Consider the following 25937-nt stretch of genomic DNA (forward strand, 5'->3'; position numbering starts at 1 on the left):
TTTATTCATACTGTAGTTAAAGAGCTGGTCTGGACCTGAGGACTTTCACCCATTAAGCCTGCATGTCACTAATAACTGCTAACCACATATACCATGGGCTAGAGACAGAAGAATAAAAGGTTGGGGATAACTTAGTTATGGCCAATGTTCCTATGCTGGAAACCAAAATATTTTGCTACAATCATGCTCCTCCTGCCCTCGTACCGACTGGATTCCAGAATACAGGAAAATACTTTGTTAATCTGTCCCAAGGAACCAGTGGCTTCTTAAAAAAGTCTTTTAAAATTGTGTGTGCCAGGAGGCAGAGGAGAGGTAGGGAGGTCAACAACTTACAGAATTCCCTCCTTCCCTCTCTGGTAGATTCTGGAGTGCACAGACTCTACTAGACTATGAACTGGCAGCCTTGTAGAAGGCTCAGTGTAAAAGAAAGAAAGAAAGAAAGAAAGAAAGAAAGAAAGAAAGAAAGAAAGAAAGAAAACCCAATTCATATTTAGCACAGATTCATGGGCCACATCCAAATTAGCACGGACATTTGGTTCCCTGGGGACAGCTTGTGCTGCTGCTAGTAGTCCCTGGGGAACACCCATACCATGCGCCCTCTGGTGCATGGCAGGTTACCCCTGGTGGGGTAGAGGAGGCTAGGGCCAGCAGCCACATTGCTCCTGCAGCTTGGGGCCTGGCTGGCAGCTACAGCATGGCTCCAGCCATCTAGGCTCCCTTTTGGGTGGCATGCATTGTCCACATGTGCACCACCCCACTTCTTTTCTGCATGGGTTTTTTGACCCCTGGATCCCCAGGGGTCAAAACCCCTGCCCCCCTGAGCTACAAGGTAGGAGCAGAGGAAACATCTGAATGTGAAGTATGTAGTGCTGCAGTCGGGTCTGCGGCACCACATACTGCACGGCCATGCTCCTCTGGACGTGGCCACTGAGGGTATTTCAGTTTCTCCTACAGGGTCCCTTGGGATTAAGTACTGTGCCACGTGTTACTTTGACAAAAATGGATTGCTAAAGGTTATCTTCTACTGATAGATCTGGCACAACCTAGGATAATACAATGCCACAGATAAAGGGGTAGCACACAATTTGGTAGAGCAACACTGTTGCAATTTGGTAGAGCAACACTGTTGCAACACTGTTGCATGGCAAACTATAGAAGCATTGGCTATATTGGCCAATTAGCATTGGCTTCTATAGTTTGCCATGGCAACATACACACAAAATCTCAGATTAATTTTGTGGGATCATTTTGAGAGCAGCTGAAGATGAGTTCTTTTTAGTCTAGAGGCTGCCTAACGTTTAGTAAGAATACAGGAAACAGGGAAAATTAGTAAATGGACAAGTATGGCTGCAAGCTAGAAATATCCTGGTGCATCCCGATGATAGACTACAGTGCTGTTGCAGAATGGAAGCCCAATTTTCCATTAGGATAACTGCGGAGCGCAGTTCAAAATTAGGAACAGCCAAAGATTTATCTTCAATCTGCTAAATAATCTCAAGCAGACTGATTGAGGAAATTTCTGAACAGAATGAGGGGTATTTAAATCTGTAGTGCTCAAACAAGACCACTGATGACCCAGTGCCAAAGACATCTTAAATAAAGGTTGATAGTGATTAGTAATCATTAGGACACATTTATTTGCAAATAATATAGATTTTATACTATATCTGATACTGTTTGCTAACAAGGATACATTATCCATAGACAAGTCATGCAGCTTCACATACATTTGTTCAGATTCTTTAATTTACCAGTTCATTCTACTACAGTAGAAACTAGTGAATGACACTCCTTATTTTCTAGATGACTAATTCTTTACTTGTAATTTGCATCAAGCTGTTTTTGGATAGAATTAGAATTAAATTAAAAATGCAGAAACACAGCATTTAAAACTTGTTTTTGTTAAATAAAGCCAGTAAATATACTGGGCAGAGGAATGTTTATCCAAATATCTTTTGTATTTAAAACATACTTATTACCTGTATAAGTTGAACAGGTTGTTTCTGGTCACCATGTCCTGTAAGTTTAGAACTAGTAAATCTCAGAACTCACACCTAGCTTTTATACACAGACTGAAAGAGGAAAATAAGCTTTCCTTCTTTTTCCATTCAGAATTAGTTTTTAAGCTCTGAATGATTTAGTTATTGAACTGAGTTGCATTGAAAAAAACTGAAATAAAGAAGATACTCTTTGTACCTTCAGAAGAGACTACAGATGTCAGATGCTGGCTTCTTATTACTTCAATAAACTTTGGTTCCATGGGGCTTGCCATTAGACCTGTGCAAAGCAGCTAGTATTCACTTTGGATTTGGATTCGGCTGATTCAGGGGACAGTGATTTGATTCAGTGATTCGAATTGCTGTCCCGAATCCATTCGGCCAAATCTGATTTGGAGATTTGGCTGCTGCTGAATCTCTGAATCACACAGGCCCCATCCCCTGCCCACTCTCCCAGCCCCAGCAATGGCTGCCCTGCTAACCCCAGCTCCTGGCTCCTTGGAAAAAAAAAACCCCAACTCACTGGGTGCTGCTGGGCGGGGGAGCAATCCCCCGCTGCTCCCCACTGCCCCTGACTGCATGGGGGGGCTCTACCACGAGACCCCCTTTCCCCTCCCTCCCCTAGCTCCCCCCATGGCTTCCCCACCCGCCCCAGCTCCGGCCCTTTAAGGAATAAAAAAACCCCCAAACCCCTGGGCTCACTGGTTCCTGCCTGGCTGTGGGCGATCCTTCCTGCCCTGCACCAAGTGGGGGGCTCTACATGAGCCCCCTCCAAGCCCCAAGGCCACTGCAGGAGCTGGTGAGTCCTGGGTATTTTTCAGGGTTCTTTTTTCTTAAAGGGCTGGAGCTGGGGCAGGTAGGGCAGCCGTAGGGGGGCTGGGGGAGTGGGCAGGGGGTCGGGGGGCTTGTGCAGGGCCCCCCATGCAGCATGGGGCAGTGGGGGTCGGAGGGGTCGCCCCCCCGCCAGGCAGCACCAAGTGAGTGGGGCTTTTTTTTAAAGTACCAGGAGTTGGGGCTGGGCGGGGCAGCCATGGGTGGGGGCTGGGGGAGCAAGCAGGGGGTGGGGCCTGGCAGGGGTCCCCCCATGGTCCCCTCCCCGGTCCCTACTTACCAGATCCGAGCCTGGCTCCAGCTCCCTGATGCAGTGAGTTGGGACTGCCTGAATCATCGAAGCTCTCCAAATCTTTTCTGAAGATTTGGAGAGCTTCGAATCAATTCAGACCTTTTTACTGGTCCTTGATTCAATTTGGATTTGGAGAGTCGGCCACCGAATCAGGCCAAATCTTCTCTGAACCAAATCAGCACCTGAACCTTTGCACAGACCTATTACCAGTGTCTTTCCAAGTTCAGTGGTTTGATTTTCCTTACATTTTCAGAAGTAAACATATACTGAGAATTTTTATTTAACATTTTTTTTAAAACTATAGCAAATATAAGCCCTGTAGGTTGAAAATAAATTTAGAATTCTGACAAAGAGGTTTAATTTTATAAAGAAAAAGGTCAGCAGGGAAGTGATTCTGTCTTGCTATTTTAAGAAGTCAATTTTGTCTGCAGGTTTGGGCCACCCGTTGTGCAGTTCCTAAATTGAATAGCTGCCTTGGGTGCCCATGAAAAAAATGAAAATATCCAGGTCACTTCTTCAGGTTTTATTGCTGAGAAAAAAAAAAAAGACCCCAGCCCCAAACCAAAGATCCAGAGCTGAACTCATCTAAAGTTCTGGGGAATTTGGACCCTTGCTTTTGGTTCAGAGCTGCTTTATATTCTGCAGGAAAGATTTCCTCCTGTTTAGATGACAGGCACTGAACTGGAGAAAATGTGTTGCTTCAATGCACTATCTAAAAAGCATTTTTCTTCTCACCAAGTACGTAATTTTATAGCAGACTTCAAATGACCAACACCCACCACAACTTTGAAAACATGAATCCACAGTGCATTTTTAACAGGAAAGCATTAGCCGCAAGCTACTCAGTGTTACTGTAAACAGATTTTGCTTCTTGAATAATTCTTGTAATATCTTAACATGGACTGAGCTTATTATGGTTTTTCCCCAGACAAGCAATAATTGCTATAGCTCTGGGCACAGCTTCCTGGATGGCTGCATTAATTTGATTGACTCAAGATCAACGATGACTTCTAAATAAGATTAAATTGCATACTCCCTCTGCCCACATGTTGCCTGAGATTACATCCAGCAATATCTCAAAGGGAAGCAATTAGGTGACCACAAATTTAATAAATCCTAATTATTTTGTTTGCACAAACAATAAAGCCAAAATCATTTCTGCAGCAAGGAAGCGTAATTACTCCAAACAGTGAAGAATATAAATCAAACAGAGCTACCTAGACCCATAAATAACTAGCTTTTGATTTCCTATTTATGCTAAGAATTATTGTGGAATATAGTCAGCAGGGAGCCAGCTTTTGAAGAAAACTTTTATCTTCTATTACTATTTAGCATATGCTCTATGATGTGCCAAATTATGCTAGGTATGCTGCAGAAATGTCTGCCGATAAATTCCCACATCGCTGCCTCCTGAGAAAACTCCAGATACTTGATGCAATTCTCTGAAAAGTTTGGGGTTTGGGGGTTTTTTTGTTAATCAACAAGATGTAACTTTTATAGAGCTCATCATCCCATACAGCTCACCTAGGAAACATGTCTCTTTAGCAGCATGACTTCTGTGGGCAGGGAGAATGGAAATGGGAGTAAATGGGAAGCAGCTCAATCATTCAAATGGAAGAGGCTGTAGCTTAGCTAGTATTCACCCATGCAGACAGAAAATGGAATGGGGAGGAAGAATATGGGCTGAGATTGAAAACACCTGGGTCTCTCTCCAGTCCCTGTCAGTGATCTGCTGATACTACTAAAAATTAAGTACATGAAAGATAAGAAACCAGAGGCTTCACATCATAAAAGAGAGAGCAGTTCAGCACCTGGATTCCTGCCTCTTCTGCTGATTCTCCATTACAAGAGAGTTGACAAATTACTCAAGGGAAACAGAGGACCAGCACATGGCCCAGGCACTGCTCCTATTCCCCCCAAAGGCTTCCACTGAACTCCTACTGCCTCCATACTCATGGGAGTGGATTTGCAAGTAAGGAAGTGATGTGCCCAGCTATTGCAGATGCTTGTAGTGTAAATGGACTCATAACGCTAGTCATCCTTCCAGGGACCTTTCATTTGCTAAAGTTCTGAAGGGATACTTACAACACAGGATGCATACATTTAAAAAGTCCCTAATTCTATTCCTTGCAACACCTAAGCTCAGTCCATCTGAATTAAAAAACATCCCTGTAAGTTGAAAACACTTGCTTGCATGTTCACATTTATGCAGTTTGTTTATGTTTTATCTTTCTCTCTGGTTGGGTAGTGGTGTGACTAGACTACTTAATGTCACGCTCTATGTCACATAAACCAGGTCCTATGCTATAATGTGTGGATGATTAAATAAAAATAAAAAATTGTCTGAATTAAATATCATTACATAAACACACATATGCAAGTATACACACGTACACCCCTCTTCTTAGTGGATCAGATTCCACTTTCAGTTTTAATCTGAGAGAATTATACTGGGTTCAGTGGAATCACATTGGTTTAAATCAGGGTAAATGATGGAAATGTTTTATTTATTAGCTTTTGTTAATTATTAGGGACCCAAAGTCACTTGCCAATGTTTTTGCAGGTAACAGCCTTGGAGTATTTGGGTTTTAAGGTATTTGTTTCTCTCCTTTTGCACTGGGTAGCTATTCAGAAGTCAAAGAAGGGTTTTGGATGATTTGCCTTTTATAACTCTAGCTGGCAATTTTTCTAATCTGTCTATAGTTTATGTAGGCCTTCTCGGAACTTACCAGTGCATCTCAACCTTCCTCAGAGGAGAAGAGAGAGACTGAGTACCAGTCAACATTAGGAGAAGTGCTGATTTCAAGGATGGAATCTCAGTACTCAATGGAAATGCAAGAGAGATTTATGCTTTTTCTGCTACAGGCAACTCTAATCAAGATAAATCCTTGGTAAATTCTTTGAATTCTTCCTGTAGTGTCATTTTGAAGAGAAAGCAGTTTCACTTGACTCTACAGCAGGGGTGCTCAACCACTGGTCCATAGGCCAAATGCAACCTGTGTAGCCTTGGCATCTGGACTGCTGGGCTACCCGCGGGTTGGGAACATTGGCAGCAGGGGCACAGTGGCAATGAACCATGCCACCCAATCCCCACTGCCAAATTGCCAAAACCCATGTGGCAAGTCAGAGCTGGACCATGCTCCCTTCGCCCTAGCCCAGCCCTTCTGTGTGGCTGGGTTGGGGCTGGCCCATACCCTCTTCTTTCTGCAGGGACAGGCCATACCTCCTCCCCGTGGGGCTGGGTCAGAGCCAGGCCATGCCTCCTTTTCTCCACAGAGTTGGCTTGGGGCCAAGCCATGCCCCCTCCCCTTGCATGGTGGATTGGGGCTAGGCCATGCCCCCTTCTTTTGCATGGCTGGGCTGCCCCCCACCCCTCTCCTCATGGCCGGACTGGCAGAAGAAGGTCTCTCCATGCTCCCCAGGTACCAGGTCAGGACCATCAGGATGGAGCCAGCGTCCATCCTGGCCTGAGGATGGAGCAGACACTGCCCATCCAGCCTGTCAGACAAAAAGGTTGAGCATCACTGCTTTACAACAAGAATTAAACCACTGCATTATTTCCTTAGGCAGACTGGGCACTTGAGGATGGAATTCCAGGGACTTGGATATACAGCTAATGACACCCAAGGCAGGTCTACATCACCACTAGGGCGTGCTGAAGAGAAACAGCAAGCCCACTCCATGTGCACTAGATCCTGAAGTGTAGTGACGGTAGGGCAGCGCTGGGTCAATAAGTACGCCCAAGACAGAAAATTTATTTTCTGTCCTCCTCAGAGCTCCTCAAAGACCGCTACATTACATCTGTGAATTATGTGTGTGGAGTGGGAGTGCCATGATTCACTGCAGTACTTCCTTAAGTGCCTGACATTAAGCTACACATGCAACAAGGAATCAGCTCGGGGGTTGTCAGGAAGGCTAAAGATTGGCCAGAAGTTGTTGAGAAGTTAACAGTGTAACACTGTGTCCCTTGGGGAAATACAGCATTCCTCCATCTTTTGAACATCTGAGGACTATCTAGGCTGTATTGGGAAGCCTTGCCCAAGAGAAGGAATTCTGGACCTGTGAATTAACCCAAAGTGCCAGATCCGGCTCATGGACTGGCCCTGTACCATGAATCCAGCCTGTGGGCTGGAAGGTTGAGCACCACTGGGATAGGATAATGTGGTAATATACACACACAATTAATTAATTCATTTCACTTTGCATTGCTGTAACAGGGTACTTAGGATGCCTCTTACTTTAAGAGGAGGTAAGGATGCTGAGAAAGCTCAGGCAGCAATCAGGGGAGTCACCTGATCAGCAAGGGGCTTGGCTTAGGGTGTATAAAAGTCCAGGTCCTAAGCTGGGCAGGCAGTCTGGCCCTGGACGCTGATGTGAGAAGAGCTCCTGAACAGGCTCCAGAGAGAGACTCCTGATGGAAACCAATAGTGCCTGAGGGTAATACAGCTTTTGGGCTAGGTTAACAGCAGTGGTTTAGGGTGGGAGTAAAGGGAAGTAGATATGCCAGAAATTGGTAGTTAAGGGGTACTATTGGCAGGAGAAGGTCTCAACAGTCCCAAAAGCAGAGACAGAGGCCTAGGAATAAGGCCAGAGCCCATGAGCAGGGCAGGGAAGGGACTAGAGTGCCTAGGACCCAGAGAGAAGCAGGGAAGGGGCTAGAGCGCCCAGGGAGGGGCTGAAAAGGATGGGGCTTGAGAGTCTAGTACCCAGAAGGGGGAAAAGAAGGGGCTGGAGAGCCCAGCCCAAGGAGGGGCTGAGATGGATGGAGCTAGAGAGCCCAGGGCCTAAAGAGGAGCCGAGAGAGTGATGTGGGACTGAGGCTGAAGGCCCATTAGATTGATTGAGAATAGGGCCGAAGGGCCACAGAACTGACTGATAATTTACTGATTGGTAACATATGTAAGGCATTGCATGACTAAAAGGGGAAACGTGGAGGCCATGAAATTGTCCTTAAGGCATTGAGCAGGTATGGCTCCTAAGTGGATGAGATGTCGCTCAGGAATCCCTGGGGAAGCCTCCCATTTCTAAATAAATGTTAACATCAAGGCATGGCAGAAGAGCAGAAGGGGAGGGGGCTTAAAAGTCAGGATGAAACAGGCTGAGTAGCCACCTGGGGGCAACACAGCCACCACTGGGGCCAGACTCTGTTACAGTTGCATAAATAAAGCTTCATTCTGTACCTTCCAATAACAGAGGAGATATAAAATAAATGGGAAGAAGCCAACATTATCTATAAAGAGCACTGGTAGAGATTCAATACCATTATGATTAAAGACTCACTGACTTTAATGGAAGCAGGTTCAAGCCCTAAGAGAAGAAATTCTCCTTAAATATACCAACTTCTGATTAATGTTTTCTTTTCTGTAAGCCTGTGCCTTGTCATAATCCCTTTTCTTCGTTATTTTGACTTTTTCCATTACTGGTCCCAAAGAAATGTCTTCACAGAATGCTGTGCAGGATCAGGCCTTATTTTGATAATGTTAAGCAAATAACCTTAATTTATCTAAAAACCTACACCAGAAGGGAGATACATTGGATGATCGCAACTAAAAGTTTCAAGACCACCCAAATAAGCTAGGAGCTGAAGTCCCATTTTCAAAGGTAGTTTAAGAGATTTTGGAGACTTAGTCCCATTGGCTTTCAGTAAGAGTTGGGATTTTAGGTGTGCAAGTTCCTCCTGAACTAAGACTCTCAAATCACTTAGGTACTTAAGAAAATTTCCCCATGTCTAATGGGTGCTGGACATCTAGCTCTCATACTTTTGTGATTGTAGGATAAATACACCTTCACCTCTCTTATGAAATATGAACTTTATTTCTACCTAGGAGAAGTTTTACAGTCTTTTCTCCTGTGCCTGGAGAAGGGTGCTTGTGTCCAAAAGGTTGCAAATAAATATTTTTTTTTCAAGAATCTAGTTGGTCTAATAAAAGATAACACTTCTACCATGAGTTCTGATTCCTTGAGAGCAAGAGGAATTTATGGGTGGCTATACACATACTCCAACACATGTCAGCAGACCTGATTAATCGAGTTTTATCCATGTTCTAAGTAGAACGCTCTAGCATTGCCGCAGTATCATGTGTATAATCCCCTGTGGGTTTAAAAATGGCCACTGGAGTGCTTTAACTAAAACTTCTCCTTTAGTTAAAGTGTCCCCTGGCCATTTTTAAACATGCAGGGGCTTAATATACACGCTGCTGTGGCGTTTTAATTAAAGTGGCTCTCTAGGAACCATTCTAATTAAAACATCCCCACCCGTAAGCATGTGCATAGGCACCCTATCTTCTTAAAAAAGACAAGTTACTTTTTGAACTGGTAGAAGATCAACTTCACTATTAAGGTATTTTACAGGCATTTTTCCTCATGCATTGTTTTAAATGTTTTCATGAACCTTAAAAGCAATCTGATTTAAAAGTAATTACCTGTGAAACTTCTAATATAACATTTTTAGATTAATGATAGGAAAATATTGTACCTTTCTGAATCCATCTGGTTCTTCCAAAGATACAGGAGTCTGCTGAAAAAAAAAAAAAAAGAATAAACTTGAGATCCCACTGGAACCTATAACTATTCATTTCACAGGGGAATGTTTCTTTAAAATTTCTGGTCATCTGGACAGACTGAAACAGCAGGTGATTTCTGTTTAATGAGCTTTTTAACACACATCAGAAATAAAGCCCAAATGGATTTGGTTTCCTGACAATGTGCTCAGATGCAATGCCACCTCAGAAATAGCTTTGATTTTACTGACACCTATTGACTAAAGGTATGTTTACACAAGCTACTTGGACAAAATCAGCCCACATTACAACTATAGAAATACTAATTTCTATAGTATTATCTGATTAGTATTTCTATAGTATTTCTGTAGTATTACAGAGCCCATGCTTCACCATCTCTGCAAATCAAAGGGTTTGTCATGTAAAAAAACTTTTCAGTTTAAAACCAACTCTTGTCAAGCTTTTTAGAGGTAAGGATAAAGATTTTCTTCTACACCTTAAGGTGAAGATTTTCTAAAATGCCAAACGATTTAGGTGCTCTGATATTTAGCTGATGAAGTTAAGACCCCTTAAAGAATTGTCTGAAGAAAGTGCCAAATATTAACATTCTGAAAACTATATTTCCTTAAGGTATCTTAGAGTTGCCTGACCAAAATCACTTGTCAGTTTAGAAAATCTACATAAATGTATCTTAAGCTAAGTGAAAATATATTATCCTTTAAATTCTATAATGCATAAACTCTACCTTCTGTAGAATGCTCTTATATATAACATTCTTATATAAAGCTACTTTTTGGTTCTTTTATGAAAAGCCATTACAACTGTCATCCTAAAATATTACCTTTTTACCCAAATCCAACTCTGGGGTCTCCCACTGCAAAGTACCCACCTTCCTCAGTCCTCAGTCAGATACAACCCCAGCAACAAAGGAAGGAATATTATAAATATTATACATTTTATAAATACCCCATTATAAAGGATGTGCAGGAGATTGGTTTCTTTTAGAGTTACTTTCTGCAGCAGACAGGTCAGCTCTTGGCTATAATGATAGCTCTGACATGCACCATAGTGCAGGAGAGATTTATACTAAATGGAATCTGTGTGGATATAATCTGGCTTTGGTAGCTGTGTATGGAATATTTTGTGTATAGAGCAACAGGTTGCTGAGGAAGGCAAGGAAGCCTCAGAATGGGATTTCCTCATGTGAACAAGGTAGAGTTACATACACATGCACACACTCACCAGCTCTAGGCATATTTGAGATATTTTGACTCTTGGGCCAAATCTTTACTCAGGCAACCAGCATACGTTGCTTATCTGTTGTGTATGCACATGCATTTCAGCAATTCTTCTACACTTCAAGTTAATGGGAAGCTTGTGTATTTAGTTGGATTGAGACCAGACCACTCAGCACCCTGAAGTTACTTATGGAAATCATGGAAAAAGTTTACAATGTATTTAATGTTATGAATTTTGGTGCCCAGTCACTTACTAATGAATCAAGGCTTTCTTTGAGCTTAGACTTGTAGAGCATCCATCGGTAGCGCAGGTCCTCCAGGTCTTCAGAGTTCCCGACAACTGGATGAAGATGAAGAAGATCTTCAAAAAGATGCTGACCTTCAGGAACACGAGACTGAAGCTCCTGCAGGGAAAGAAAAGTTAATCAACAACCCTGCATTCAAATGAATCATTGCCTTACTCATCTCAGAGACTTATTCATGTAGAAGCACACTAGCATTAAATTAATCTGTTATGAACACTGGGTTTACAGTTATCATTTTATTTAAATTTTGCTCTCAAACATCCATCATCTGCAGGGTCTCTCACGAGCAGGACTTTTTTTCACTAGCTAGGTTTACTGCTGCTACGGTTTCATCACTGAGGGATTTGACTGTATTTATCTGACGTTAGAGCAGTGAAGGTAAATAATTAAATCGTATTTTAGCCACAATATTATGTTTAATATCTCTGCCATACAACACTGCTTGTAACACTGGAAAGTGTAATCTGCCACTTGACAGAGCTGTGGCTTTTATAGACCATTCTTCCAGGAGTTGAATATCTGTCATAAATGCCAGGGCTCCCCAGTCCTCTGTTCTTCCCTCCCATAGGTTTTACAGTAGTTGGGGTGAGGATGGGGAGAGGGGAAGGAAAGAGGGGAGGTGGGACTGTAAATACCCTAAATGAGCCTTCCCAATCTTTTAAAACATGAAATCAACTGTCCTGCTGCACCTTCATCATAATTTCTGCACACGCAGCAAACTCATGTCTGAAAACAAACCTCCAGCTTGCTGTATTTTGCTTCAACTTCATCGACAGAGGAGGATTTTGTAGCAAGATTTTTGGTTAGCTTGGCATTTTCTGCTTCTAACCACTGCTCAAAGTCCTTCATGAGTTTAAGATGGTTGCTATTCTTTCCCGCTTTGCTCATCTTCTCCTGGGTACACAGCACAAAACAACAAAATACATTTGTAAAAGAAGCGCATGTTTTTACTGCTACCCTCTGTCACGAACAGTATGATCATGCTCCTGTTCAAGTTAATTTTAAAATTCCCATTGGTTTCAATAGTACATTTACAGGGCCCAAGTCTGGTGTGTCCCGTCTCCTCTTTTCTAGGACAATTCTGCAAGATGTAATTACTTCCTGTTAAATGCTGTGTGCCTTCAACTTTCACCACAGTAAGTCTCACAGGCTTGCAGTTAAGACATTTTAGGGCCTACCCATGGATTCCCTGTGCAGACAAAATCCCTATGATTTCAGTTGAACTGATTCATGCATACGAACAGAAGGACAGGAAAAGGAACAGAAGGAGCCATCCATCCAGCAGGCTTCTGCTGAATCATCACAAGGAGGAGGGGGAGGGCCAGGCTCCTCAGTCTGGGTAAGCTAGCATCATTGCCTCCCTATTAGGGTTGCCAACTCTGTCTGAATATATTCCAGGTTTCATCACATGATGTAATGACATTAATGACTTTACATCAGGAAGGTAAATGCACATAATTACATTTTAAAAACCCTCTGGACTACTGTATAAATTAAATTCAACATTTAATATTTATTTTAATGAATGCCCTATCATTTATTTCTTGGGTGACTCTCAGTAGTCTCCTGGTGATTTGCATCTAATTCCTGGAGACTCCGGGGGCATCTTGGAGGGTTGGCAACTCTGCTGCCTATACATGTGCTTGTTCATTGGAGCAGACTCGATTTATCAAGTCTGCTCCATGATCTAAACAGAATGCTCCAGTGTCACCTCACTGTCATGTGCATTAAGCCCCCATGCATTTTAAACTGGCTGCGGGGGCACTTTAACTAAACCTCATCGGATGACCTGTCATTTTAAAACATGCGGGGGCTTAATACACGTGGCGGTGAACTATTTTAATTACAGTGGCTGTCTGGGAACTGCTCTAATTAAAAAACACCCCCCTCTACCTGTGAGCATGTGGCATTATGCTTATTTACACTGTTTTCTTCTAAAACACTGTCAAAGCTAAACAGCAAGTATTACAGCAGTAGTATACAAGAGTCTCTATTATAACACATCTAAGGCAGGACACTGGAGTTCAGCTTAGGGACTTCCGCTGACACATATGGGAGTCATACAGTGGTACCTATGCACCAGCCACATTTTGAAAAATGAACATGTCAGGCAGACTCCTAAACCCGCTAGCAGGATTCTGGTCTTAATCAGCTAAGGGCAAGCTGTATTTTGTAGAACATCAGACTTTTTATATTCAATGCAGCCAGTGGGAATCTGTTTGTATAAAGTTGCTGTGAAAACTGATTCAAAGTCTCTCTCTCACCTGCTTGTGCTTGGGATCTGCATCAAATGAATGGAAGCCAAATGTAAGTGGCTGCATGATGGTTATTTTCTTCCCTGTATCAACTGCTGTTCTTTTTGGTTGCAGCTTTTGGAGAAGGCTTGAAAATACAAATGAGAGAAGTCAATGCAATGACACCTGACAACTGATACATCCCTAGGTGGTCTGAGGGTGAAATTGTTATTACTACACAGCTTTCCTTATTATAAATAAAATAAGGAGAAGCAGCCAGTCAGTGGTGTCAACAACTATTCTTAGCACTCAGTGCTGACTGTTAGATTGTAGTGCTCTAGAAAAGCAGCTGAAAGATGACATTTAGTACATGAATAACGGGCTTTAATACAACTGCTTGTCTTTTGATCTACCCTCTTTGCATCCTCTACAGTGCTTCGAGCCACTGTTGCTCCCCTGGGAGCAAGGTAAACTTGGGACACAAGCTTGAATTTCTTTTGAGTCTTCACCCTGCCAGTGACATGCCTGGTGCCTACAGTTCGAAAAGGCTCTTTTGGTAGCTGAGGATCCCAGAGCATCACCAGCAGCCCTCATATCAGAAATGCTGCTGCACACTATATGAGTTGTTAATGGATATTTATGTGGATATACAGATCTGTGCATGCTGTATTAAAAGTTCAGTAGCAACTAGCAGATATGCTAAAACTTAAGATAATATAGCTGAGGTTGATATAAAAATACTGGCACAGAGAGGATATTAGCTCTATTCAATGCTGGAAGCTTTCAGAGCATTCAGGTCTACATCCAGAGCTGGCTCCTTGCATATATACTTACAGGGGGGAGGATGGTCTTTAGTTAAGGTACAGCAATGGGAATCAGCTAAACACTGTTACCTTCCCCCCTATCACTTCCTTCCTGTTTAACAGTGGGCCAGTCTCATAAAGGGAAACTTGGAATTGTAGCTAAAGCTCATTTCAGGTACTATTCCTGCATCTGGATCACCTACTAGAATCTTCTTAAAAGGACTGACAAAGACTTACCTTGTTATCCTTTCTTTGACTTCCCTCAAAGATTCCTTCACCTTGTTCAGTTCAGTCCGGATATCTGCTGCCTCTTCTGAGGAAGAATTCTCCATTACCATCTGGCCATGAGTTTCAACAAGGTGCAACTGGAACTCCTTATCTGGGAACTCAGCCAGCAATCTCTGAAATTCACACCATTCCCAGTCACTTCCGGGGCTGCTGGTATTCCTGAGGCTTTACCACAACGCATGATACCTATGTCAGATTAAGGGCTTTGTTTTCTCCAGGACTTGGTGGGCTTCTGCCAGCACCATACCATTGCAAACAGCAAAACGTTGGCTATGGATTTCTACAGCCCAAATATTTGGAGTACAAGTTTGGAGCATAGCCAGGACATCCTTGTGGTAGCATCTGCTGAATTCAATGAAAATTAAAGTTGCTGCCACCAACTCAAGGTCAATTAAAACAGAGAAGAGTAAGGGAAAGAATACAGCAGAGAGTAATAAAACAATCAAAGGCCTGGGAAATATGATTTATGAGGAAAGGAGGAAAGAACTAGGATTGCTTAAGTCTGGAGATGAGAAAACTGAGGGGGGATTTGACAACAGTCTTCAAATACCTGAAGGGCAATTACAAAGAGGATGAAGATAGCCTTTTCTCTGGGGCTGTAGGGGACAGAACTAGGAGGAGTTGCCTCAAACTGCAGGAGGGGGGATTTAGGCTGGAGATACGGAAGAATTTCTGACTACGCAAGCGGTTAAGAATTGGAACAGGCTAAGTATAGGAGTCATGGAATCTGTATGCCTGGAAATTTTCAAATCCAGGGTAGACAGATATTTCACTGGGATGGTTTAGTCAGTGATGATCCTGCCTTGACCAAAAGCTGGACTGTAAGACCTCATGAGCTCCTGTTCATCCCTACTTTCTCCTAATCCTAAATTACCAGTGGAAGTGATTCTAGTCTCTAATATACTTCCATGTTTGAAAATCTGAACATAAGCAGAAAAAGGGAAGTACCATATATCCTTCCATCAAACACATCCTAGAATATAATATGTACCTCATTTTGAAAGGCAGAATGAAGGAAAAAAGATCTTTCCTGGTAGTAAGTAATGAACAAGCAGCAGCTTGGGAGGAGTGGAGGTGGTAACCTGGTCATTGTTGTACTCCCAGGTTCACACTAAGTGACAGAAACTGCTCTTACCATATTTCTCACATGTAATGCACACTCCAATTTCCAGCAGCTGTTTTTGGGGGAAAAAGGTGCATGTTGTTTGCAAGAAAATATGGCATCCCCTTGGATACCAATACATACATACGAGGCAAAATAAGCTGATAATATAACACACAACTTAGTCCTGTAGTGTTTTCTGCTATTAGAAGTAAAGGCATGTATTTGTTTGCCTAGAGAGGCCTTCCTAACAGAAGGAATCTACAATACTTGCAAAAAAGTTTTTTTCCTTGATGAGGATGCAGGTATTTCAAAAGCAGCTTAGTGATTCATGGACCTGAGCCAGCCCCACATCTTCACTACACACAGCAAAAATCAATCCCCTAGTTGATATAGCAAAAAAGTAGGAGCCCAGCAACTCAAACCTTGTCTCAAATGTCTTCCCACAAGGGGCACTCTGAATGTCCTCCCACCACAAGGATAACCTTGAACGCCCACGCACCAAACAGATGACATTGCATGCTGATGTGTTCCTCACCTCAAGGTCTGCAACTCTACTCTCCATGTTTCGCTCTCCATTAGCACCCTGATAGGATTCCAACTTCTGTTCGGTCACTGCGATCCACTGCTGAAGGTCTGATAGCTTCTCATTAAACTTCCAGTGTCTCTGAACGTGCTTCTCACTCTGTTCTATTGTCTCCTAAAAGGATCAGGGATGACCAGAATATATCAGCCACAGAATGCAAACAGACAGCAGTTTCACTCCCGAGACAATGATGATAGGTTCTATACAGATCAAACAGAGATAGAGAAAGGAAAGAAAAACACTACTAAAGCAAGCAGGTCCAGACTAGTTTTTTAGCAACATTCCAGGGAACAAACCTTGTCTTCAGCCTCCTGCAGATCTGCATTTAGCCACTTGGTGGCGCATTAGGTACCAGAATAGTTTCCTTTTTCACAAATGCAACATCCTATAATTCGGTATCGGCTTCTACAGAGGAGGTCTGCTGCTCTTTTCACCAAAAGTCATACTTACAATACAAATATATAAAAGAGAAGGGGATCTGTCCTGGGATATATAGGCCTGGAAAAATACTATTTCAGTGATTATTTGTTTACTAAACTAAAATTCTGCAGCATACATTAGAGTAATGTTTTGTTATGGATAACCATCTACTGAAGGACCAAACTGAGGGCATTTTCAGGCTTTTCTGCTAAATTTGCTTTGGGATGGAAGATTTTATCACTATGTTGACAAGCAACTAAAAGTATTTATGCCAGCCATTGAAGTAACTGCAATGTGGCTTTGATTCATTAACTTTTAGGTATATAATAAACATACTGATGACCAGGGATCCTGGTTTTGTCTGTCGAATAATCCAAAAAATCTCCGACTAAAAATCTAAAATTCTCTGATTTAAAAACTCCAGATCCGTGCTTTTTCTAATTAAAATGAAACGCCATTATATATGTTGGTATCAGTTGAACACAATTTTTTTTATTGATGTAGTTACATTTTTAAAGCAATATGGAAGCTTACCACTGCCTCAATCATTATAATAAAATACATTCTAAATACCTAGATATTTTGGTGTTTGATCTTTTTTTTTTTTATCATAAAAAATCACAGCTCCTCTTGCCCATGCATCACCATTAAGAGGATCTCATAGCATTACAGGATGCCAAATCACTATGGTTGAGAATCACTCGTTTACAGTTTTTAAATGGGAATCGATTCCACTCCTCAGGGCCTGACCATGCATAAAACACATACAGCTTTAACAACAGTGCTATAATTAAACAATGAAACTGCTTGAGTGGACACAGCTGTATTAGTATAAGAGTGCTTATGCTGGATAGCTTATTCCTGAATATTATGCTGATCCAGAACACTTTTATATTGGTAAAAATGCATGGGCTCTAGGGGTTGTAGTGTACAATTATATTGTTAGACTCTCCTGGTCCAACATTTGCAAGTTAAACAATAGTAGTCCCAATGTACCGTGGGAAAGGTTAAAGTACAGAAAACTGGGAAACCATAAAGACAGATCAGGCTACAAAAACTCAGCCCCATTTTCCCTGCAGGAAGAAACATCAGCAGTTTAAAGTAGACATCATCAACATACAAAAGGCTCCTTTTTGTAACTGTCCCTTTATGTTCCTCAACAACTGACAAATTACCTCCAGAGATTTCTTCAGTGCCTTACAGTCAGCTGAAAGCTGGTTCATTTTATGCTTGTGGGTGGCATTAGATTGAATGAGGCTCTCTAGGTCTTCCATTTGAACCACAAGCTCTGCCAAATCATCTTGGATCATCTGTAAAAGAAAACGGGCATTTCACATTGATTCTTTATCTATGGGCATGACTTAGGCTATGGACAGACACCTTTTAACTCAGGGGTGGGCAAAATATGGCCTGCCAAGGGATTTTGTCTAGCCTGTGGCAGGACCCTCGGTCCCATCTTGCCCAGGCGCATGGGGCAGCCCAGCTGTGTTGCACCCCAGGGTGCACAGTGGGACAGGGGTAGCATGGCAGCTGAACTCCATTTCCCAGCAGCCACTGCAGTGGTGGCAGCTCCTTCTGGCTGCTGCTGCTGCCGAGGCCAGCCCCGCTGCCAGGGCGTGCCAGTCTGTCCGCCCTGTACTCACTGCTGGGGGCAGAACCCAGAACCCGTGTGGGCAGGCTGCTCAGCTGGGATGGGGCTGCAGGCCAGTGGGGAGCAGTGTCTGGGAGCAAGATGGGCAGCTGTGGCTGGGGTAGACCTAAGGATCTTGGGGCAGTGACAGTGCAGGGCCAGGGCAGAGCCGCGATCAGCTGTCCGTATGCCCCTGCGACAGGTGCCGGTTCCGTGGGCAGGGATGAGCAGGGAGCGGACCACAGCTCTGCTCCATCCCCAACACCAGACCCGGCCCTGTGCTGTTGCTGCCCCAAGATCCCAGACCCAGCCCTGGATGCAGCTCCACACCCACCCACGGCCGCAACATGTCTGCCTGGTGGAGCGCCCTACCCACATAGCTCCTGGCCAGTCTCCATGGAGACCCCAGGATCATGGGATGGTGACACCATGGGGCTGGGGCAAAGCCCCGGTTCTACGGGCAGGAACACTGGGTAAATTGCAGCTCTGCCCTGGCCCCGCTCTGTTACTGCCCCATGATCCCGGGGTCTCCATGGAGACTGGCTGGGACCCACATGGGCAGGTGGAGGGGATGGGGCTGCAGGCAGGCGAGGAGCTGTGTCCGGGGCTGACTCCAGGATCTTGGGGGCAGTGACAGTGTGGGGCCGGGGGCAGAGCCGCGATGCACTCCCTGCACATCCCAGCTTGTGAAAGCAGCACCCATCGCAGGCACGTGCAGGCAGCAGATTGCGGCTCTGCCCCAGGCCCTGGCCGCGGCCCCACACTGTCACAGCGCTGTGCCCCCGCCCCATGATCACAGCCTCGCCCGCCTGTCCCACTCCTGAACACTGCTCCCAGCCCCATCCCACGCAGGGAGTTTTGGTGAGTTGTTGCGCAGGGAGGTGGGGGGAGGTGCTGATCTGGCCCATGACAGCTCACCAAAATTCCCCATATGACCTGCAGGACCAAATAGTTGTCCATTGTGTTTTAACTGCTTTAAAAGGGGAGGTACTTGGGAGCACACATCAGCTGTTATGCCGTTACTGTTAAATCTGCATGACTGTGTTGTAATACAAGTACTAAATCACTGTAACTTTAGCCCTGAATGAAGTATGGTATCGCTACAGAAATATGCAGACCTGACAGTTACATTGTAACAGTTTATATTAGTATAACATGCTATCAATAAAAATATCACATCTGCCTGTACCCTTAACAGATAGTTAAGAACGCTGATTCTGAGGTTGGCTGACACTGTTCTTTGGCAATCCCTTGCAGTTGAGGATGATTGTCCTCTCTGTATATCTGAAGATGGCTGATGAGGCCCATCTGGGATCAGCAAACTCTACTGCAGCTTGGACATGTGTTTCTGTGTGAAGTGGGTGGCAATGGATTCTTGATTTGCTCCACAACACACGGTTTCTGCCACTCCTGCTTTTCCATTTTCTGTTGCTGTTGTGAGACTTCAAAGTACTGAGATCCCTGCAGCAGACTCTTCCTCCATTTGGGGTGGTCCTGGGTGATGGTTTTGCACAAGTTGACACTGATGCTGCATTTTTTTAAGTTGGCCTTAAGGATGTCCTTGAAGCGCTTTCTCTGCCATCTTCTTGAGCATATGCCTTGGCTGAGCTGGGAGACTAACACTTGCTTTGGGAGTCTGGAGTTGGACATCCGGATGACATGGCCGGCCCAATGAAGTTCATGTCAGATAATCATCGCCTCAATACTTGTGGTGTTTGTTTGCAGGAGGATGCTAATGTTGGTGCATTTGTCTTCTCACTGGATTCAGAAGATCTTCCACAGGCAGCATTGATGGTACTTTTCTAACAACTTTAGATGTTTCCTGTATGTTGTCTGTGTCTCAGCTCCATACAGCAAGGTGGGGATCACGATTTCTTGATAAACTGTAAGCTTGGTTTCAGATCTGATGTCACAATCATTGAACACTTGGTTCTTCAGGTATCCAAAGGCTGCACTTGCACATTTGAGGTGATGTTGGATTTCTTTGTCGATGTCAGCCTTCTGCAAGAGATGGATCCCGAGGTACAGGAAATACTCAACGTTCCATAGTCTCATAGTGGATCTGGATTTCTGGAGCTAAGGACTGTTCATTAGGAGCTTGTGGGTGGAGGACCTTAGTCTTCTGAATGTTAAGCATTGGTCCCATTTTCTTGTATCCCTCAGTAAAGATGTTGAAAATTGCCTGAAGATCTGCTTCTGAGTCAGTGTAAGACATTGTTGAACAAAGCAATTAATTTTAAATAAATGAATCTTCTGATGACCACAACTGAAAATTTCCCAGAAGAAGTTGTCAGGCATTCATATGCATTAGCAGATGATCATGAAAACACCAAGTGGAAAATAAGCTGCTAATAGGACCGTGAAAGCTTTGCAACACATTGAGGTAATGGTACAATTTCTGGACCTGGCACTGCTTTTAAATTACACTAGTTTTACACCAAGTACAAACCAGCTAATTTCAATGGTGTTACTCTTGATTTGCACCACCCTGACATCAGCTTCCTTGTGAGAAGCCAGGCAAAAAGAGGTTTTCCCCTCTTTCAACTTAATCCTACTAAAGCAGGTGTCATGGTGGACATAGTCTTTCTGGACTTTAGGAAGGCCTTCGACACTGTCTCTGATCCCATTCTCATTAAGAAATTAGGTGACTGTGGCGTCGATGCCTACACAGTCAGATGGGTCGCAAATTAGCTGGAGGGCTGCACCCGGACAGTGGTGGTGGATGGGTCTTTTTTGACCTGGAGGGATGTGGGCAGTGGGGTCCCCCAGGGCTCGGTCCTCGGACCTACACTGTTCAACATCTTCATCAGTGACTTGGACGAGGGGGTGAAAAGCACCTTGTTCAAATTCGCGGATGACACCAAGATGTGGGGAGAAGTGGGCACGCTGGAGGAGAGGGACGGGCTGCAACTAGATTTAGACAGGTTACAGGGGTGGGTGGATAAGAACAGGATGGGATTCAATACTGACAAATGCAAAGTACTGCAACTGGGGAGGAAGAACCAGCAGCAGACCTACAGGCTGGGGAACTCTCTCCTCATCAGCGCAGAGGCAGAAAAGGATCTTGGAGTCACTACTGATTCCAAGATGGACATGGGCCGCCAATGTGGGGACATGGTCAGGAAGGCTAACCGCACCTCGTCCTGCATCCACAGATGCATCACAAGCAGGTCCAAAGAGGTGATGCTCCCCCTCTATGCAACACTGGTCAGGCCGCAGTTGGAGTACTGTGTCCAGTTCTGGGCACTGCACTTCAGGAGGGATGTGGACAGCATCGAGAGGGTCCCCAGGAGGGCTACTCACATCAGGGGGCAGCAAGGCAGGCCCTACGAGCAGAGGCTACAGGACCTGAACTTGTTCAGCCTCCACAACAGAAGGCTGAGAGGGGATCTGGTGGCCGTCTACAAACTGGCCAACGGGAACCAGCAGGCTATGGGAGAGTCCCTGTTCCCCTGAGCACTACTGGGAGTAACGAGGAATAACGGCCATAAGTTGACCAAGAGTAGATTCAGGCTAGATATCAGGAGGCACTACTTCACAGTCAGCGTGGCTAGGATCTGGAACCAACTTCCAAGGGAAGTGGTGCTCACTCCTATCCTGGGGGTCTTCAAAAGGAGGCTAGATAATCACCTAGTCAGGGTTGTTTGATCCCAGTACTCTTTCCTGCCCTTGGCAGGGGGTCGGACTTGATGATCTGCTCAAGTCCCTTCCAACCCTACTTACTATGAAACTAAGGAGAAATCAGGCAGAGCAACTGTGTAAGCATGATTAACATCAGGATAGCTCAGACAATTGTTCTTGTAACATACCTGGAGTCTCTGGAGTCGTGTCTTTTTTCCTACAAGGTCAGGCTGTGGCTCTTTCTCTAGATCTACTTTGGTTCTGATAGCAGAAAACTTCTTCTGCAAAGGTGCAAAACCTGCATCAAAGTCTTTGTGCTGAGAAATCAAATTCTAGGAGAGACAAAAAATAGCATTTGTGAGTTGCATTATGGGCCCATTTCATCCTATGAGCAAATAATTAGCTGTACTACCCAACAATTCACATTTCTAGTAATCATTTATCAATCTATGAAGTGCATTCAACACAGCTAGGTCTTACTGAATTTATTTATTAAAGCAGTTTTATATAAAAGTTTAACCATACTCTTTGACTTGGGTTAAAAATAGGCCTTGAGGTGAATAGGCTGCTCACCTGAAGTTTGCTTTTGTTTTGCAAAAGACTTTTATGCAGAATTTCTCTCTCCTTTGCTGCTTCAGTCACCTCTGTCAAGAGGGACCTTGCTTCCTCCTCACCAAAGACACTACCGAGCAAATCCTTCTTCAGCTGTATCATCATCATCCTTTCCTTGAATTGGGAGCTTTCTGCCAGACATTCCTAAAACAACACTTCGTTTGGTGAAATGATAGCACTAACAACTACATGAGCAGACCAAAAGCCACACAACAAAAGAATATATGGACATCAGCGCCACAGCTTCAACTAACAACATAGTGTGCATGTGTGGTATAATGCAAGACACTGAAAAAAGACTGCATCCTCCTCCATCCCTAATAGGGAGGGAAGGCCTAAACAGTATGAAGGTAATTGTATTCCTACTTGCAGGGCCCTTTTGTCTCTTCAGTTGCAGTTATGAGGGAAGTTGGGCTACACTGCAGACCTAGTTCAGTCCTGCTGTAATGGATAATGCAAGTTGCTTTAGCACAAGTGCACCAGGAAGAGCAAGTTCTGCTTACAATATTTCTTTTAGCTTCTTGTCTCTGGTTCCTCTGCCTTGCATCAAAGAAGCTAGCCAGCTACAACAGAACTTGCCACGAAGCAGCCTTATCTGAGTTAAGGTTAAGTTTGATCCTTGTTTCTGAAAGCATTTGTTTCAGAGATTGAAGAGGTGAAGATACAAGCAAATCTCCATATCATGGGTGCATACATGTTCTTAGATCAACATGGGTACAACCAACACACTACAGAAATTATGTACTTTATTCTCTATTATGGCCAAAGCATTATCAGAATCTACAGATATCCTGTCCAGAGATCCAGAGAGATCTGTGGTTACTACCGGAGGCAATACTATTGTTGTTATTAATATGTAGCTCTGATATGACATTTGTACCTCAATTGGCAACTGTATGTTACCAAATTGAGTGCTGAAAGTGACATATTCTGTTATTCAGCTGATCTTCAATAATGTGTTATTTCCTGTGGTAATGGGTCAATCTTCCCAGCTGTTGCTGTCAGCATGCTACACACATGTAACTTGTTTACAAAGCGTGCACAGTACAAACAAGATATTAGGTCCCCAACTTAGCAGCACCTCATTACCTCAAGCTGAAGTAAGAAAGTCTGTGCCGCTGTGGGTTCAGTAACATTAGCAGTCATATCCAGAAGTCTCTGAACTGATGGCTTCCACAGCTGAAATTCTTGCATTGGGTTTTGAAGATGTTGCCTTAGCTCACTTCCAGCTGCAATACTCATTTTAAATGCTTTCCCTTTAACACTGCAAGAGCAAGCAGATAGACAGAAGGATTATATTAAAATCCTAAACACAATGTCTGAGTTTATCAAAGGAAAAATTAGCACAGTTCTCATGTGTATTCTGTACTTAACACAAAGAACCTCAGTTTTCTCCTTATGTAGTCCTGGCTTCATGAACCCTTGTCCTTGGCAGCTCCTTCTGCCAGTCAGGTGTCCGGCAAACTTTGCTTAGCTCTAGAAAGATGTGTCAGCTCTTCTGAAGCTGCACTGTATTCAGTGCTGACTCACTAGGGGTAAATCTGGCCCTTCAGTTCCAACTGCTGAACAATCTCCGTTTGCGTACATTCATTACTTTATGTTCAGTTATCCATGCAGTAAGATCAAGAGAGAAGTACAGTTGATGGTTGGCACAAACTAATGCTTATATAGAAAGTTAGAATTTATCTGTATCCCCATGTCATTTTAGAAATAAAAAGTAAAAAACTTTATTTTTTTAAATCTTTACATTAAAAATAACTGTTTGATCATCTAAAATGCCCAAAAGAAGGCAGGAGAGAAAAGTTTTCTTTATCTGTAACTAAATTTCTTTAAATAATTTTTAAATGTCAAATAAACTCAGTAGCAAAATGTAAATAGCAAACAGTCATTAGTTTAAACCTCCAGGCTTTCAGTATGAAAGCTGGTGTTCAGCACAGTGGGGCCCAGCAGCACACGCTCTACAGCTGCTTGTTGGTTCTCTGTGCTTGAATCTTAAACCAAACAACACTTTACAAAACATATCTATGCACAACAATAAGCAGTGCCCTGTTCTGCTCAAAACAGGAAGTAGAAAGACTGCTGTTCTACTCCACGCTACAACACAGCTGTCCAGCGCAAGCTCAGCTAGTTTCACCTTTCCATTAAAAAAAAAAATTGTTTTTGCTTCTGCATTTATAAAATTAAGATGGTAACAATCCCTACAGCAAAGAGGTAATACAAATACATGCATGTTTAGAGGACCCCCAAATCCTCAGCTGGAAGGTATCTATCTCCTTTGCCATCTGCTTTGTGATCTGTGCCAGTCTCTGCCTGAAGCTGCCACGCCTGCAAAAAAGCATTATGAAAACCCCAGCAACTTACTAAACAGCTGCTGTTTCCTAATCACAGACCAATTTTCCAGTCTTCTGTACTTGGCTGCCATGAAGGGAAAACATCCCAGTTTTTGTCTGATTATTCCTTTAAAATTTGATTTGTTGGTTTTCTGTGATGACCAGGCCCACTTCAATTGACCAGCACAGTTGGCACTCAACATAATGAAAGAAGATAGCAGATAATAAAGAAAACTGACCTTTTCCCCCCCAAAACAATCCTTTCTGGAAATCTGCAAAAAGTTTTACTGCAGTTTCTGTAGTTCCCGATTCCAGTGAGCCTGGAAGCGGAAGCACCGGAGCACAGGGAGAGGCTAGATTTTGCAATGTTTCCAGCCCAAATGTAGGCAGGAAGCAGGAGGTACGTAGTCAGGGGAAGGTGGAAACAGCCCTGTCAGAGAATTGCAAGGGGACTGAGTCATCAAAACAAAGTTCCAAAAAAGGGCACTTGTGGCTCACAGCCATTCCTCCAAACTATTTAACAACTGCCATTCCTATGCTGACTTTGGATTGCTATTGCGAAAAGAAAGCAACACATAAAACTACCAATCTGCAAGGTTAAGATGAGCTAAATTAGCTAGGTAATCGAACCAGGCTAAATGATTCAGCCTGTGTACAGCACAATAACAGAGCAATACAAGAGCAAGAGATAGGAGTCCGTGTTCCTAGTCATTATGGAAGCTTAGAATACAACACACAGGCAAATCACACCTCCCCAGGATACCCTTGGCCTTGGGACAATGAAAACAGTTTTCTTTGACTTTTTAATACTTGCTCCTGCTCCCTGTCAGGCAAAACTCCAATTGGGAGCAGATTTAGGGCCTAAGAGAGATTTTTCTAATTGTTCAACAGTCAGATCCATAGCCTGATTTTTAAGCGCTCAGCCTTCTCACCTACAGCTCCTATCAGGATACTTATGCCCAGTTTTCAAAACAACTCTACACTCTTGTGTTGAGCTCCTCTGAAAATCTAGCCCTTTATTTTGGTGCCTAATGGGAGACAAAACCTGGCTCCCAGGGCTTTTAATGGGACTACCCACGAGTTGGTATTTCTCAACACAATTAAGAGTTGCAAAACCTGGCTGTAAAATCACAGGTAAAATGTAGGAT

At 43.5% G+C, this 25937-nt stretch overlaps 1 protein-coding gene and 1 long non-coding RNA gene across 14 annotated transcripts in view; one reads left to right on the forward strand and one right to left on the reverse strand.

Annotated features, from left to right (window-relative positions):
* Window positions 1-14555, forward strand: part of LOC109281683 (uncharacterized) — a 68121-nt gene extending 53566 nt beyond the window's left edge. For 3 of the 8 annotated variants that reach the window (XR_009460262.1, XR_009460269.1, XR_009460264.1), the window contains one exon: window positions 11142-11384. This is a non-coding gene — a long non-coding RNA (uncharacterized LOC109281683). Of the gene's footprint in view, window positions 1-5823; window positions 6020-11141; window positions 11385-14468 lie in introns of those variants that run through there. The other 5 variants (XR_009460266.1, XR_009460270.1, XR_009460271.1 and 2 more) reach the window with 4 other exon arrangements.
* SYNE3 (spectrin repeat containing nuclear envelope family member 3) overlaps window positions 1-25937 on the reverse strand; it is a 111952-nt gene that overhangs the window by 19348 nt on the left and 66667 nt on the right. For 5 of the 6 annotated variants that reach the window (XM_019481628.2, XM_059723200.1, XM_019481627.2 and 2 more), the window contains 10 exons: window positions 23549-23723; window positions 22421-22603; window positions 22036-22179; window positions 17772-17906; window positions 16129-16290; window positions 14438-14601; window positions 13428-13545; window positions 11902-12057; window positions 11113-11262; window positions 9596-9637 (listed from right to left, as the gene is read on the reverse strand). In XM_019481628.2, coding sequence (XP_019337173.2) covers window positions 9596-9637; window positions 11113-11262; window positions 11902-12057; window positions 13428-13545; window positions 14438-14601; window positions 16129-16290; window positions 17772-17906; window positions 22036-22179; window positions 22421-22603; window positions 23549-23723 — 1429 coding nt within the window. The remainder of the gene's footprint in view (window positions 1-9595; window positions 9638-11112; window positions 11263-11901; window positions 12058-13427; window positions 13546-14437; window positions 14602-16128; window positions 16291-17771; window positions 17907-22035; window positions 22180-22420; window positions 22604-23548; window positions 23724-25937) is intronic. The other variant, XM_059723199.1, reaches the window with a different exon arrangement.

The sequence above is a fragment of the Alligator mississippiensis genome, chromosome 2 (genome assembly GCF_030867095.1).
Source record: "Alligator mississippiensis isolate rAllMis1 chromosome 2, rAllMis1, whole genome shotgun sequence".
NCBI lineage: Eukaryota > Metazoa > Chordata > Crocodylia > Alligatoridae > Alligator > Alligator mississippiensis.